This window comes from Cibotium barometz, chromosome 4, assembly GCF_041138505.1.
Source record: "Cibotium barometz isolate CiBa-2024 chromosome 4, ASM4113850v1, whole genome shotgun sequence".
NCBI classification, from domain to species: domain Eukaryota; kingdom Viridiplantae; phylum Streptophyta; class Polypodiopsida; order Cyatheales; family Cibotiaceae; genus Cibotium; species Cibotium barometz.
The window spans coordinates 8,068,707-8,086,372 of record NC_141049.1 but is presented as its reverse complement, the minus strand read 5'-3'; the positions used below and the strand labels follow the sequence as shown (position 1 = coordinate 8,086,372).

Below are 17,666 nucleotides of genomic sequence, written 5' to 3'. Positions count from 1 at the left end.
GACAGATGGCTATCTTGTTCAGACAGTCTTGCGTAATTTGCCCGACTCTTATCAAACAGTTGTTGGCACCACTTTGCGGTTGTTGGCTGTTGGCAATGCACCTAATCCGGTCACTTTTGACAACCTTGTGACTCTCCTGCTAGGTGAAGAACAATCCCGTTCCAACAGGAACAGCATGATGTCTGCTGACTCAACAATGACTATTCTCTCTCGTGGGAATCGATCTGGGCCTAAACCTAGCCCATCGGATCCTCCCAAGACAGAGGACAAGCCTAAAAAGAAAAAGCATTGTAATTATTGCAAGAAAACAGGGCACACCATAGAGGAATGCAAAAAGCGTATTAAGAGTGAAAAAAAGAAGAAGCTGGCATCTTCTTCAACAGGTGCAGATCAAGCCAATTTGGCTACACATGTATCAGCCTTGACCATTACATCTTCATCACCTGTAGAGATGTCTTCTGATGCCGTTGCTTTTGATGACTATGCTCTATAGTCAATACTCCTTGGTCTGCATTGTTTGGCAGATGCATTTCAGGGGGGATTTTACTTGCCCACATGCAGTTGGTGATGCCTCATGGTCACTTATGCTTGTTGACCCTTATACTTGTCTATGCTAGAGGCTTTCTCTTATGTGATGTCTACTGGAGATGCCTTTTATGCTGCTTTCCCTTGCAGTGGGATTGTTTCTACAGTGTTGACATTGTGTTGACATTGTCACTTTCTCACATGTGATGTTTATTAGGAGTGCCTTCTACACACTTGGCCAATGTTGGCTTGCCCTCATGGTTTTGAGTCTTGACATGTCACATGTATATTATTCATTGTAGGATTATGCATCTTTACACTTGCCATACATGCCATTGATCATGGCATCACTAAGAATTTACCCATCCTCTCATAGCATTGGCTGATGCTTGCCCCGAGCCCCCACTTTTTCTCCCAATTTTCAGCTTTCCCCCATTGCTGAATTTTTATCAGTCCTACCATTGCTGATTTTTTCCTCATCGGACCCTCCATTGATGAGTTTACCTCTTGCAACTTACATTGCATGTCTCACAGGCATGACTTCTAGATCCTATTGCCTTTACACATGCGTATATCTGCTCCATCTTTGTATGCTTATCACTGGTGCCGTTACGGAGGTATGCTTTGCTCTCTTGTTGTCATTGATGTGGATTACATGCAGTTCCGTTTGGCATTTGGATGCTTACCTTGAGGGGGGTACCATATTTACTTTCCTTACTGGAGGATATTATAACACACCTTCTCCTAATGCAGCTTATGTGATGCCTCTTGATTTGATGCAGTTGATGTACACATGATCTTTGACATGCATTTCAGGTGATGCGTTTTATGTACTACTCTGCTCTAACTTTAGCACTATGACATTGGGGTTTCTCATCTTTCCCGTCATATAGTGCTTGCTTTTCCCATTGGCACTGCAATTCATCTTTTCCATCGTGATCTCTCTTGATCACTCTTACTGTGGAGCATAGTGTAGGGCAGCATTCACAGCTTTAAACCATGCTACCCGTTCACACCGTTCACTTGAGGGGGGTTTGTTGGTCGTGTCCACCCGGCCACTCCCGGCTAGTTCAGGTGTGAACCCAGCTTACTCACGAGCAATTTTTCCCTGTGGCTGGACACAGGTTTTTTCCCGTGTGAACACACTCTTGTGTGTTGGGCACTTAGCCCTAGGCTTTTTAGTACTCTCATTGTACTTTCATTGTATCATTATTGAGTTGATCTTTTCCAGCACTCACGTTTCTCTATGCTTGAGCTTGTGTGTGTGTGTGTGCGTGTGTGTGTGTGTGTGCGCGCGCAGGCTAGCTACCCTCCTACCCAACAGATCACACGAAAGTCCCCTCCAAGCTCAAACCCATGTGCATGGGGATTCCACATACCAAGTAGCATGACATTCTCCTAGAGGAAGATAGAGACCCTTAGTAAGCCTTGCATAGTATCTTGTGAAAATTAGTACAATCAGACCCTCCAAAGACCTAAATAGGAATAGCGCTCAAAGTGAAAAAAGCATACGGCTTACAAGTCCAACTCCCCCAAGTACCATTCTTGCAGCCCCAAAGTCTTTTGTGGAGATTAGGACAATCAGGTCCTCTCTATATCCAAAGGCCTCTCTATATCCAAAGACCCAAATAGGAATACCACCCAGGTGAAAAAAAAACATCCTACCCAGCTCCTCCCGAGTACAAGTACCATTCCTACGGGAATGTCTCCTATAATTTCACCAGTGTCCTAGCATCCCTTATACCCATGAAATGTTCGAACACTTTACCCCAAGCAACCAACCCAAAAATCATCATACCAAAGCACAAGAAAGCTTCAGGTTTTGTTCCTGATGAGGCTCAACCAAAGAGATACGATCGCCCTCTGTAAGCTAAACCAGAAGCCAAAGAATTTCTTCCAAAAGGTGTGGCCACTTAAAACAAGGTAGAAAACCTCCATGGCAGTGAAGGTTATTGCACGACGCATGTCCGTTGTGTTAGAAATATAAGCCCAACTTGTTTCTTAGTCATAAATCAAATGTGCATAGGATAAAATGTTAGCCTAAGCTAGAGTCAAAGTGTGTAGCATCACTCCACATGTCCATCCACATGTCAAGGGGCATCCTTGCCTCAAGGGGTCGTGGAGAAATGAATGGAAAAGTATCTATGTGCACATCATCAGTGATGTCAGTAGTGCACCTCCTCAAAGCCTATACAAGTCTATGTAACTAGTTCATTTCTAGTAATGCAATCTATGTTAATCCAAATTATTAATGGCTCTTTGATCTATCCACCATAATTTTAACATGGTATCAGAGCATTTAGGATCCTTAGGCCATAATTATCACTATTAATTACTTAATTAACTAGTTAATTATCATCCTTAATAATAGGAGTAAAAATAGGCTTTTCGAAAACTCCATATACCTACTTTGGAGGGCTTCCACCGCCTATTCTAGGGCGAATCTCACCGAGTTTTCTTCACAAAGTTGTAGAGCTACTCAAGGCGCTTAAGCTCATCACCTCAATTTCTCAATGTCACGAACATACGGCCTCGCATTGCCGTTTTCCCAAAACAGTGCTGTTTTTCTGCAGACGGCTGTTGCAGAGGCTCATTGGAGCTATAGGGAGTGAAGTGGTTCAATTCCTTTGGGTCAAAGCTGTGCCCTAGAGTGCTCTAAGTGCCCGTAAGAGGATTTACCATTTGGTGAAGCCATTAAGGAGATCTGAGCTGATTAAGGTACCCCATTCAAAGCTGCCAGGAGAAAAGTGCTTAAGAGGTGATTAAAGCTTCATTTTAAGTGCTCAAACAAGTGGTTTTTGCTTAATCTTTTCAAGTTGAAGTTTAATCTTGAATTAGAGAAGAAGATTTATCATCAACAAGTCATCTTCTTGTGATAAAATCAAAGTATTGGCCTATCTTCTCATACTTCTCCACTATGGTATGCACACTAGTTAATCTAGTGTTAATCTCAAGCAAAAATCCTTTGTAAAACTCAATTATCAGAGTATGTTTGAGCTTAATTCATGTTCTTTGAGCCACTTGTAATCAACTTGAATCATCTCATTCACTTGCCATACTTGTAAAGGATTTAGACATTGCCCTAAGAGTCTTAGTGGTAAGACCTATCCTAAATCATGGCATCAACATCAAAATCTCCTAACAAATTTAATGACACTAGTTTAAATACATGGCAAACCAAGGTTAAGGGCTATCTAATGAAGAAAAATATATGGAGTCTTGTTAGACCTCAAGTAGAAGGGGGAGATGAAGCATCCAATGTTGCTACAAGAGCTACCTCTGCTGCATTGGAAGCTAAAAATGAGCAAGCTTTACGCATCATTATCACTACATTAGAAGATGATTATATACATCATATTGATAATGCTCAAATTGTTGCTCAAGCTTGGGAGATACTTGAAAAAACCTTTGGTGCTACGGCTAAACATTCAAAGATTAGCCTCAATATGCAACTCTATGAACTTAAAATGGAAGATGGTGAAAATGTAGCTTCTTTCATCAATAAGCTTAAGAGTCTTCTGACTTAACTTGTGTATGTAAAATCTGTTGTTCTTGAAGAAGATGCTATTGCTATCTTGTTGAAGAGCATGCCTCCTAACTACAACCAAATTGTCACTGTGATTAAAAAGAGGGAGCCCATTCCTTCTTTGGAAAGTGTGATAAACTCTTTGTAGGAAGAAGAAAAGAACCTAGCCAAAGACTTCCAAGAAGGTGCATATGTTGTCTCCTCTATCAACAAGAAGAAGAAATGTGCAAGTTGTGGAAGGACCAATCACCAAACCAAGGATTGCTACACCACCAACCCTTGTGTACATTGTGGAAAGACAAAGCATCCACCACACAAGTGCTATCTCAAGGACAAGAAGAAGAACGGTAAAGAGAAGGCCAACATTGTTGCAAATGAAGAAAGTAACTTTGTAGAAGTTTGTGGTATTGTTGGTCTTGGAAATTCAGATGATTCCTATGCTATGTAATTTCTCATTGTTCACTCTTATATGGTCAAGCATTTGTTTGTTGTCCATACCCTTGCCTGTTTGTTAGAGAAGAGTACACACACCCTTTGTTGTTTTTATGGGGGATTCTATCTCATTGTAATCAGGGAGGATTGTTGTTAGGCAAAACCTATTGTTGAGTGTCAAGGCATTGTATCCAAGTTTGGCTTAAGGGGGGTGTTACAAATATAAGCCCAACGTATTCCTTAGCCATAAATCAAACGTGCATAGGATAAAATGTTAGCCTAAGCTAGAGTCAAAGTGTATAGCATCACTCCACATGTCAAGAGGCATCCCTAGCCTCAAGGGGTCGTGGAGAAATCAATGGAAAAGTATCTATGTGCACATCATCAATGATGTCAACAGTGCACCATAGTTGCAAACATTCGCGAATGCAAGGCTTTGCAAACGTTTGCAAACGTTTGCAGTTTGCATCCCTTTGCAAACTTTGCCTGCAATTTTTTTAACAGTTTGCATCCCTTTGCAAATTGAGTACATTTCCAGCACTCTTGAGTCTTGAGTCTTGAGTCTTAAGTTCTAAATTCTAACATCTTTTAAGTTTCAAGCTTTCAAGTTTTTCATTGTGTTTTCAAGCATTGACTTTGAACATTCTATTTATGCCCAAAAAAATAATTTTTTTACCCGCCACAAATGCGAATGCATCCACCCTCGATGCATTCTTTTGCAAACTCGGCATTCTCGAATGCGAATGCACGAATGCAAAGAATGCTTGCAACTATGCAGTGCACCTCATCAAAGGCTATATAAGCCTATGTAACTCGTTCATTTCTAGTAATGCAATCTATGTTAATCCAAATTATGAATGGCTCTTTGATCTATCCACCATAATTTTAACACCTTGCATGCTGTATCATGTGAGCTCAACATTTCCCCATTCAGACATAGGCTCTGCAATGTACTGTCTACAGCCTACTGTTGTAGACCCGTAGAAAAGTTGCATCCAGACCATCTATGAGCTCTGCATCTCATTGCTGATTCAGAGACATAGGACCTGCAGCTCGTCTAGTGCCACTAGAAGATAGCTTGTGACCACCACAAACCCTGCCTACTAAATTTGGAACTTGCAAAGTGCCTGCGGGATAAAACCATGCTGTTAACGAAACACCTTGGGGCGACAAGAATTCAAAAACCCATGTACCATCCTATCCTGTGCAATGATCTACGAAGCTCATACAATTACGATGAAACTTCAATCAGTGGACCTGCTGATTTTGGCAGGCATCATACACTCAATAAGATGCAGACCCAACAAGGATGCCATGTGCATGTATATGGTGGGGGCTAATATGCAAATCCCTGCCTGGTACACCTTTCTGCACTGCTGCCAGATCAAAGGTGCCACTCCTAAAGAAAAAAGACTCCCTTCAATGCCAGGCTCAGGGTATCTCAGGATTTTATATCATCTTCTGATGCAAACAATCTCTTTCTTTTGCCCACTACGGATGCAAATGTAAGAAGCGAGTCTCTCTTGATGCTTTGATGCAATTGAGGAATGCATTGTCTAGAACAAATAATCAAAAAGATCATTAAATCAGATTAATCACGATTATCACCACATTTAGATACAGGCTGAGACCCCTCTGGAAAAATTGCTTACCTTTGATCGCACTAGCCGTAATGCGCTCTTATAAACCTGCACAAGAAGCCGTTTATGTCCTTACAGAGCATCAGGTATCACACACACTAATACACCTGCAGAGAAAAGAAAAGACAAGCTTCATAGCAACTACTAGGCAATTTCACAGACCGGATATTCAGGCTTCAAAGCATGTGCAGCAGCTACATAGATGGCTGATTGACTGTACAATTCTGCAGCTGTCAACTCTTTGTTGCCAACCTGCTGGCCCCCACTTCTAATTGTATCCTCTGCCAGACCATACTACAAGTTGCGCACAAGGAGGAATGTTCTTAGCTTCTAGTCAAGCTCTCACTGTGTTACACTTCAGCAGAGGCATTTCCAAAATAGACTTGCTTGAAATAGAAAAACTAAGGGTACTTACACATACAGCCTGCCCATCTTAGCTGTCAGAAAATCTGACGACAGGCCTGGAACTACTGTGTTAATCGAGACCGCACATGACCACTTTGTCCGCAAAATGCGGGCCATGTGTGTAATGGGCCTCGCTTTTAGATTAACATTTATTGCATGGCATTATATCACAAACAATGCACATTGTGAAAGAAAAATGGCGTACCAGAACAGTTCCAAGATTGTATATGGCACGGTGGAAATCAAACTGAAGTGTGATTGCTGCCCGGAACTGCATGCCCGTTTCAAGGTTTCAAAACCCTTGGCTGCTTGCAATTTTTAATATATTGTTTAATTTTTTTAACCATACCTTCTTTATTGCTGTCTTCACAATTGACCTCTTATCCTTAATCGACACAATACCACTCAACTCCTGCCCATGCATAAGTTGATTTATAAGATGATTTTTTCTAAGAGCTTTAACTTCAAAGTACTGAAACCAGAGAGGAAGCTTGCCTTAGCAGATTATTATTTATTTTAAGAGCATAGGTATGATATGAGTAGCCACATATTTACAATGAACAGAATCTTCTTGATTGTTGATGAGTTACAGCACTGTCGAGAGCAGATAAGTATCCTACGTGATGACAATGTGTGTCATACTGTCATACCATCCTCCTCCAGAATAGAACGCAAAGCACCCATAGCATCTCCCCTCTGCGATGGGAGCTCAAGGATCACGCGCCCCTGCTGTTTCTCATGTCGAGCCACTATAGTTGTCGGTAGCTGTGACCGAAAGAACTCTGTGATGGCGATCTGGGAGATGCCTCGCTAGCTTTGTATGGGATCTGTGCTGCAATACTAAAAGTGAATGTTAATGCATGGTCCAGAGTGTGCACAAACCATGTGCATGCGCATACTCTTTTCCATGCTGTGTTTTTTTTATGACAAGGGAAACCTCTCCTTGATCTATAGGAGGGTGAGGCCGTCTCACTCTCCAAAAGTGCGGAGGCACAAGGAGGGTAACTCGAGTCAAGGGACGAGACGGTGGGCCCCTCACTACTGTGGTGGCTGTGGTGGCCTCATCCGTCTATCCTCTACCTTTGGGAGGAAACTCTTTGTGTTGTCAGATGGGTGCCAAGGTCCAGGATCTCTGAATAGTAACTCTTTGTGTCGTTAGATCTCCAACAGGATGAAGCCGAGACAACGCTGATCTGGATACTCCATAACCCGAGATAATGGCCCAAACCCCTCTCTGAATAGGCAGTGGAATCTCCCCCTGATCTCATAATACACCGGACACTGACACATATAATGCTCCTCAAACTCTACTCCTAAATGGCACAATCTACAAAGTCAGCTCTCTCTAGGGATCCCTACTGCTCTTCCAACCTCAATCTTGAGCCTATGGGATGAGACCCTGAGCTAACCAAGTGCTATCCTCATGGCATGTGACATGAAAACATCCACGTGATGAATCCATTCTTTGTAAGCCTCAAAAAATGGTCAATGTAGTACTGCATCTTGGGTGGTAGGGGCTCCCCTGGGCTACTCCATGTACCTCGAATGTATAACTGTAGCAACTCGTATCGAATTACCGGGTTCCTATCCACATGAGTGAGCATGATGTAGGGGGAGTCTGGGTCATACTGAAATGGGGGTAGTCGGCTCAGCTGTAGTCCATGTGTGGTGAACCATGTGAGGACAGAAGCATACCAGGATGAATGCACCCCTCTCCGCTTTCGCCTAAGAAGACTGTAGTGCCACGTCTGGTAACCGTAACGAATCCATTGCTAGAATCCTCTCTATGTACGTGACAGTCTGGAATAAGGCCTCTTCCACCATAGGTGCTCACAGATGGTTTGTTGCATACCAATCTGGATAGCATCAAAATCTGTGGACGCTTTATGCGCTGTCGATCTGTCACAGGGAATGGGCATTTTTAGACTCGGGAATGTTGGGGATGGCAGCATCTTCCCATTCCCATTCCCATCCCGTGTCACTCGTGACTCTATAGTCACAGGGAATGGCCATTCTCAATCTTTTCCGTCCCCATTCCCCATCCCCATTTCGCGTCCCATGTGACTATGGCTGATAAGCCCGGTGCCTAGAATGGCGGAGTCACTAGTGTGTCAAAAAGCCAGCCCTTCATCTTGGGCTCCCAAAAGTGTGTCTGGTGACAGTCTCTCTAGGAGGGCAAGTGCAGCGTATCCATTATTCAATCTTTCATGTGATGCATGTCTCATGGAGAAGCATCTGCCGGAGTGACCCCCAAGTAGACATATGAGTTTGCTACCTCCACCCGGCTGCCCATGTAGGTGATCTCGGAATGTTTCCTCACACCAGAGGAAGTATAGAAGACCATGACCTTGGTCTTCCCAAGGTTAACTGACAAGCCCCTCTGCAAACAGAAGTCCTATGGGGCACCCATGTGCTTCTATAGTCCCTCTTGTAAGTCTGCAATAAGCAATATATCATCAACATATAAGAGAATAGACACAAGTATGCCTACTAGTACTATGGATGCTCCTCCAACTCCCACTCTGACCATAAAGTCTCAGATCTCGTCAACGTATAGCCCAAAGAGGGTGGGGGATAGCGGGCAGCCTTGTTTCACTCCAATAGTACTAGATATCTCCTCCGAGAGTCCAAGGCATCTCACCCTCCCAACCAGACTCATATAAAGCAATAATGCCCCAAATCATGTCTGATGGAGCCCCAAGGATCTGTAGGCGTTGCAGTAGGCGATCACATGGCACCGTATCAAAGGCTTTGCAGAAATCCACAATGCAACAGTAGAGGCGTCACGTCGTCCATCAGCCTACCCAATGAGGCTCCTGAGTGTGAAGATGTGATCCAAGGTGGAGAAGGTCCGCTTGAACCCTGCCTGGCCTCGTACTCTATGCTCCTCTCCCTCTGCCAATGAGTTGAGAGCTATCTCCAACAGGGATCCATATATTCTGGCCAAGGTAGGGCCGATCATGATGGTCCTGTAGTTATTGGGCTCCATAGTGTCCCCGGCTTTGTGTATGGGTGAGATGATGCGTGATGACCAAGTGTGGGGAAAGCCTTCCGCCGATGCCCTGTTTAACGTGTAATCCAAGAGGGGTGAAAGGGTGTCTGTTGCATGTGATAGGTGCTCTGATGTAATCCCCTCATGATCTTGGGAGCGGCCATTTTGGAGTTTCTGGATGGCCTTCTCCATCATCGTTGATGTGAGGAAAGTGGATGTAGTGGCGCAAGGTTCAGGTGGGTGAGGGAGTTGAGGCTGATTGGAAATATGGTAAAGTGAGTGTGCATAAGTGTGCCAAATGTGAGGATCTGTGATGGGTGTGGGTGGGCGTCGTTCCCTCAACCTATGCCAGGCCTCCTCAGAGTTGCCACTCAAGAAGAGTTGGTATATCTCCTAGTATTGCTTTATCACCTATGCCCGTTTCTTGCGGCGAGTGAGAGAGCAGTTAATCCTTTGAGCATCATGCTCAAGGCTTGACCAGTCACTACCTCTCACTTGAGACGAGCATGTGTGGTGGTGTGGACTTCATACCAACAACTCTGGGGCATGGTACCCGTCCAAGGCTTCGCATTTGGGCGTGGGGTGTATGGAAAGCTGGCTATGGCTGCAGAATGTACCGGTGAGTTGAGAGGTGAGGGTGGCAAGGGGAACTGATGGGTCCATATCTACCAAACCACGATCAATATTGTTGGCATATATGTGGTCACATTCGTGTGTGGAGTGGATTTTGGTATGTTGGGAGGTGGATGGGGGGTGGCGGTGGATTGGGTGGTGTACAGGCAATGGAGAATAAGAGGCAGGTGTGGTCGGCTCTAAGAGGGCATGTGAGGAGGGTGAGCTTGGAGATGAGTGAAGCAAGCTCAACGGGTCCTATAATCCTCCACTATATGGAAAGCTTGCCATCCCATTATAAATAACGAGAATATGAGAACACAACTCCAAGAGGTGCCTCCCATATCTAGTGATAGCTCCAAGGTCCTGAGAAGCCCGCTGCAATCCTGTGCCCTCTTGGTCAAGTGCCTGTAGTCTGATAGGGTCCTCAAAGCTCTATAACTGAGACTCCTCAGTCTTGGTCCTAGCGTTGAAGTCCGCATTGAGGAGAACTTATCTAGTCCCAACATGGCTGAGATCTCATCAGACAATGATGCATAAGGGGACTCCTTCCTCTCCTCTACCAGAGCGGTTAGGCTGTCCTAACTATCCTGTATAGCATATCACGAAGTATCTCGTGCAAAAGTATGTATATATCTGGTGGGTGTAAGCTGTAGCCTAAATCACATGTATCTGGCATCCTCGTCACGAATGACTATGCTGATCATACCCTGAAGGTGCGACCTTAATAGGACTGCTAAGCCTCCTGACCCTTGTACTCCTCCTGTCCTGCGGGTATGCCCGCGGTAAGCCGACTCTCACTGGTATCCAGTGACATGAGGCAATCCCCTCTCCGAAGAAGACAATATCCCAGATCAGACCACAGAGTCCCATTACAGTTCCAGGCTGCCATCTTGAGGCGCGTAGTCTAGAGAGAGAGAGAGAGAGAGAGAGAGAGAGAGAAAGAGATTATTAACGCCTGCAAAAGATACTAAGGGTCTATAAGATCAAGCAGTAGTGCAAGTGCGCGTAGTCTAGACACACACACACACACACACAGATTATTAACGCCTGCAAAAGATGCTAAGGGTCTATAAGACCAAGCAGTAGTACAAGTGCCATGAATGAGAGAGAACCTGAAGTGCCAAGCCCCAGTTGTTCAAAGCCTGTTCAAACAAACAGTAAACAAATGGATAAACCTTTAGTACCCGGTAATAAAATGTCAAAAAGGGTGACAAAGAGATTGGCATTTCAAGTGTCAGATATTTGAGAAAAAGTCAAAATGATAACTGCCAGTGTGAATACCTGTGGACTATTGTGATTCAGTTGAACTGCTCTCTCATACCTTTTGCAAGCCTGACAGTAGATTTACATGTTGAAGGACAGCTTGTATGCACTCAGATTCTCAGAATGCAAAAGCAAACTAAACAAAGTAAGTTTTATGGCACTCAAGGTCTTTAGAGACATCTACACCACCCATCAAACAGGGCAGGGATTGGACATGGGAGATCCCCCACCACAAGGGACAAACCAGTGAGATCTCCACTTTTCAACGACCACAGGATGTCTATAAAGACCCTCAATAAGATTACCTGCTTCCACAAGTCTTCAGCTTCTTTTGTCCGGCCTCGTGCCTTCGCTCTATCGGAAATGGCAATAGCCCAATTGTAGAATGCCTGTTTGGCCAAAAGTCAAATATATCAAGTCAAAGTAAGCCATACACTTAGATACTCTAATAAAAAATTATACATGAATCAGTGATTGGGAGCGTAAAGCATCAACAACATCCAGCATCCACAAATCAGCCAGTGCACATTTTCCATACCTAAGGTGTAGGTCTAAACAAAAACAAAAGAAAGAAGGCTTTTTGCATGGCTCTTCAATCACAGAGGGAAGTTACACATGGAAGGATGGAGAAAAGCAAAAGATCCGCTTCCCTCATCCAGAGAGAAAAGGTGCAGGGCTCTAGACACGAGATGCTGAGCAGGTCAGGATCAGACAGATCTGCAAAGGTGCCAGCCAAGTCTGGACAAGCAATGGACAGGTCGAGCATCTAGCAGCCCATAGAGTTGGACAGCACAATCAGGTTTAGGATTAGTTCTCTTTTGGTATCCTTAGCTCATGTCCAATTTCTTCTTTTCTCAATCATGGACACACGCAAGCAGATAGTGGCTTTGACCAATGCGGTCTGAACAGATGGTGGCCTTTTTGAAAGAGTTCAATACCTCGATGGTGGCTCGCCAGCTAGAGTTCAATACTCAACTGGCCACAGTCCGGTAAGACCTCCAGGCTCAAGGGACTCTAGACTTCATCTCAACAAGCCCCACAACTCTTGTGACACAAAGGAGAAGCACGAAGACGAGCCATCAACCACAGGAGGATCAAGTAAAAGCAAGCCAAGGGCTAATTATAAGCTAAACACCTTGATGGTATTGGGGGAGGAGAGGAGTGGCTATGGTGGCATGAAGAGGAGGGCAGCCATGGATTTTGAGAAGCAACCAGTGCTAGAGAGAGTTAGAGAGAGAAGGCAATGCTAGAGAGAGAGTAACACGACTCGATGCTGTGATACTTACTTGATTACTTCAACGAAAGTACAAGTACCTTTATAGGTTACAAATGTTGCCTCCTAACATCATTGCTTATGTCAAAGTACACAAATATCTAGATATTATTTGATACCCCTCTAAGAGGTGGTTCACAAACAAAACACATATTTCCTCACTCATAGGAGTGGTTTCACACACACATAGGTAAGACCTTGATTCCCAACAATCCCCCCTTTAGGGATTACCTCATACTCTGTCCCAGATAAATCTATACCTCATACTGTGTCCAAGATAAATTTATGCTCATGGTTTCTCATGCCAGTTTTCATGGTCAAGGATAAATCACATGGCTCTTAGTCTCACATGCCAATTATGGGCATAGTCACAGGGAATGGGCATTTTTAGACTCGGGAATGTTGGGGATGGCAGCATCTTCCCGTTCCCATTCCCATCCCATGTCACTCTATAGTCACAGGGAATGGCCATTCTCAATCTTTTCCGTCCCCATTTCGCGTCCCATGTGACTATGGTTATGGGTCCTAATACTGAACAGAACACAACTAAACACAATACAACACATAATTTAGACTTTAAAAAGCCCATACATCATGACAGTAATTTGCTTCCTCTATGGAAAGCTCTCTCTCTCCTCAATGATGTCGGCATCTGCTTTATTGTGATAGGAGTACTTCTCATTGTGGTTGTTTTTCCCACAATGTTGAGTAGCAATCTTTTTCTGTATGATTGTTCCTGCCACAAAGTGAACATTTCATACCTTTTAAAATCTTTGTGAACAAGAAGTCACCCCTCCTATTGCCTTATTCTTAAACTTCTTCTCTTCTTCTTTGAAGGAGTCGATGACTCCTTCAAGGGTGAGGTTTGGAAGATTTTTGAGTGTGGTGATGCGGGTTTCATAGGGATCTTCAAGCATTGACATTGACTTGATAAGAACAGCTACACCCACATCCTCCTCCACCTTGGCTTTAAGTGTAGCAAGCCAGGCGACGTAGTTCTCATGTGACTACATCATTATGCCATAGAACTCTATTTGCAAAGAGACCTTCGAGTTCTTTCCCTGTGCTTCAAAGAGCTTATCCAGCATCTCATAGACTTCTTTGGAAGTCGGGAGAACATGGTGTATGAAGTTGTCAAACAGGCCTAGGACTATGAGGCCAAAGGCTTTCTGATCCTAGAGCTTCCGAGCTCTCTAGGCTTCATCTTCTGCTTCAGGCATCTTTTCATCCCCCTCAACGAAAGGTCATAGACCCTCTCTCATGAGACTAAACTTGAGTTTAGTCTTGCCAGTTATGGATATTATTCCCATTAAGTTTTTCAATGGATATTATGGATATTTAGTCTCACCAGTTATGAATATTATTCCCATTAAATTTTTCAATGAATAGATGAGAGGCCATGATATGAAAGGGGGGTCTTAGCCCTTATAATGCTTGAGCCAGTATCTACCCTTTTATAGATGAATCGGGTTTTTTCAAAAATTGGTGTTTTTGAAAGTTAGGGTTTTTTAAAATTTGGGGGGTTTTGGAAATTGATGCTATAGGAGGCTAGAGCATGAGTTTAATACGAGGCATGCACCTTCAATTTTGAAAAATGATGTAAGATTTAAGATTAATGCCCTAATTAAGTTGGATTTTCAAAAGTCATAAAAGCCCCCAAAAAAAATCCCTGAAGGTTTTTGATTTCTTGTGGAGCCTCCCCTTTTTGTGCAGATTTGTAGTCTTTGATGTGCACCACTTTTGATACTCTTTCTTCCTTTGTTATGCTGGTTGGCAGTTGCAAGGGCTGGCGGGTGAAGATGTGCACAGCATGTCAGGTGGCAGCAACTTCATTAGCAGCGGACAGCACACATGTGTAGCGTCAGCAGTAGAATGCTCGTGGAGTTGGCAACAGCAGGCATGGCAGCATCAACAAGTGCAGGAGTTGGTTTGTTGTACGGGCAGCATGAGAAGCAAGGGCAGCAGCTGACACATGGTTGTATGCAGCAAGGGGTGGCAACTAAGTGTCAAGCACAACAACTCATCAGCATCATTAGTACTAGCGACGGGTACAATATGTGCAGCAACACGGACACAATGTCAGCAGAGGTCGGGCTGCCAAATGTCAACTATTTAGCACACGGAAGTCGAAGAGCTCTGATACCAAATGATGGTATTGGGGGAGTAGAGGAGTGGCTATGGTGGCATGAAGCTCATACTACTGCTCGCCTTGCATGCACAAACCTTGGCTGCCCATCTTGTACAAGATTGGTCGGCCTGTTTATAGGCCACCATGTGGCACTGCTATTGTCACATTCTCCCCCACTTGCATTGCAGTTGTCATCAGCTACACAGTGTCCATATAAAGTGCCCTGTCATAAAACTGCTAGACCACTTTATGTCCAATGCGAAGACTCGCATTCTATCTTGCCACCTCAGCACAAAGACCAGAAAAGGAACCAACGGATGACTAATTCTCGCTTGATCCAGCACTAGCAAGATGTCCAACCATTCATTAAGAAACACTGTAGGCTGCTGAGTATCCTCTGGTAGCTCACGGAAAGCATATTCTAGAAAAAGGCATGGCAAAACTACGTTATCCTTGCTCCAGCAACTATATTGCATTGACTACTCAGATGGATCACAATACCTACTTGCACGAACTCCAATGCAACTTGAGGGAAGAAAGTAAAACCAAGAACAAAACTCCTTGGAAATTGTTGCACCAAATCTGTATCCATCGGTACTGCTTAGCACTTGTAGTATGTCTAGACCACCATCTGTAATCAATAGGCGACCCAAAACAAAAGAGAAACACTTCAATAGCAAACAGAGAATAACAGCAGGAAGCCACAGAATATAAATAGATAGCACACTAAGCAAGAATGGTCAGCCCCCCTAGGAACTTCTTTATTACGTAGAAGCTTTTACAAAAGAATCCAAGGTGAGGGTGCATACAACACCAAATTTTCCAAAGTTCGTGAGCAACTTTCCACAAAGCAAACACGAGACTTTGACAAAGCTCTCTTCCCAGAGTCAAGACAAAACAGTCCACAAAAACTGTCCCAAAACAGCCCTTCTGTTCACAGCCTGTTCCTCCAGTGAAAACCCTGAGGGCTTGTGAAGGTGCTGTTCAACCAGCTTCTGCAACAGCCAATCTTGAGCAAGAGCAAGAGAGAGAGAGAGAGAGAGAGAGAAAGAACCACGCTGATGTCGGCCAACTATGAAACCAGTTTTGCAGTCGGGCAGTGAAGAGAACACATGATGCTGCAGTCGGCCAATCTGTAGGCGACCAGCAGAAAGCTGTAGCAAAAACTGCAGGCAGCCAGCTGTATGAGCTGCTTGGAGGCGGCCAGAAGAGAGAAAGAGGTCAGCTGCTGTACGGTCTGCTATCAGCCCCACCTGATCGCATCCCCAAGAGCATTCCCTTCCTCCTACTTTTCACGAGCCTCTTTAGATAGAGTCGACCAGCCTAATATAAGCCCCATGCTTTTCCTTTTGGCCAAAAGTGACCTTCCTTGCGAAAAATATCCAAGCTCATGCTGTGTTTAGCCAATCACTCTATAAATGACAAAACTTGTCATCTTTAGTGTCCACGCTATAAAAATATCTCATATAAGGTGGGCGCCTGGCTTTTATCGACTTTGTGGGCCACAAACTGTCCGACATGTCCATGAATCCCCACCCAAATAATAATATGTCTAGCAAAACTTTAATGATGTCTGAACACATTGACTTATATACCATATAAGTCACATAAATGATTAAAATCCCATGATGCTCATGCTTGGAGACCATCTTTCAGGCCTATCCATGCCAATGAATGCTTCAACTCAACCCCTTCTGTGGAAAATCCCCGTTCTCACCTTGGTTCCGTTCTCTATGGGGGCTTCCCCCAAAACATTGATCGACGCTAGTGAAGGGACCAAATGGTGACACCATCTCCCTCTGGAACATACTGCAAGTAATCCTCCGCTGATGCACCAAAGCAAAAACTCCAGCTATTGTTGGTACAGTCTCCAAGAAATCTATGCATTGTGAAGACACCCACTGGTATATCTTCACATGGTGAAGACAAAATGGATGATATATCTTGTTGTGGGGCCTCCATGACACCAGACAATGCAAAAAGTCCACCCAGTGCAAACGACTGGTGAGAAGAATCCTCTTGTACTAGCCCCAGTATATGTGGCCTAGTGCAATGAAGCACCCATAGTGTGTGCTCAACCCGAGAAATGAAAAAAGTTTAGGCCAGCACACCTACATCTCCTTCACTCATCCTTCAGTTTTGAAAAAGCCTCCTCTCAAACTACAACTGTAGAATATCCTTCTATCCAAGATCTAGCAAAATTGCCTCCTCTAGAGGACACTCCCGATCTAAACTCTAGCCATCTGTGAAACTCTGTAGATGGACCACCATCCTTGGCTTCCAAAAGCCCCACATATGCTTGCCGATGAAGGAATCAAATGGAAACCCACAACTTCCCATAACACATGCATCAACACTGTAACCTCCAGTACTTCTAAGCACTAGTGTGCTCAGACCAACATTTCCCTACCTTCTGGGTGCCATTGCTTGGTCCTCCCTATGGGCACCTCCTTGTGGAGCATACTCCAGATAATGCACGTTGCGATACAACAAAGAAAACACTCCGTTCTCTCCAAAGTCATCTTTGATGAAACCTTGTCTTCCAGAAAACGCATGTGTTGCTGAATCTTCGGCCAACTCACTATGAGTAGAGTTTTCCTAGCGATGTTCAAGACGCAATCAATCTCAGAATGTTAGCTTTAGTGCCAGACACCAAAGTGATCTCCTAGTGCTGAGGACATCCCATAAGCTTGGGTGAGAAGACCCCATTGGAGTTTTTCAACCCTTGTACATGACACCCATATTGACACCCTACAGATGAGGATAGATGCAGACTTAGCAGGGGAGAATGTGACACTCCTACGGGAAAGCATGGCCGATTGTTCGGGAAGTTTAGACCCATTTCGGCAAGCTGGACAACATGTGCA

At 44.2% G+C, this 17,666-nt stretch overlaps 1 protein-coding gene across 3 annotated transcripts in view; it reads right to left on the bottom strand.

The window, feature by feature from the left end:
- The window catches only part of LOC147638851 (protein HLB1-like), a 68,291-nt gene that overhangs the window by 23,166 nt on the left and 27,459 nt on the right, over positions 1-17,666 (bottom strand). For all 3 annotated transcript variants that reach the window (XM_086785188.1, XM_086785180.1, XM_086785194.1), the window contains exons 5-11: positions 11,704-11,787; positions 11,417-11,467; positions 11,248-11,277; positions 6,878-6,940; positions 6,734-6,799; positions 6,286-6,417; positions 6,136-6,171 (exon numbers count right to left, since the gene is read on the bottom strand). In XM_086785188.1, the coding sequence (XP_086641314.1) occupies positions 6,136-6,171; positions 6,286-6,417; positions 6,734-6,799; positions 6,878-6,940; positions 11,248-11,277; positions 11,417-11,467; positions 11,704-11,787 (462 nt within the window). The remainder of the gene's footprint in view (positions 1-6,135; positions 6,172-6,285; positions 6,418-6,733; positions 6,800-6,877; positions 6,941-11,247; positions 11,278-11,416; positions 11,468-11,703; positions 11,788-17,666) is intronic.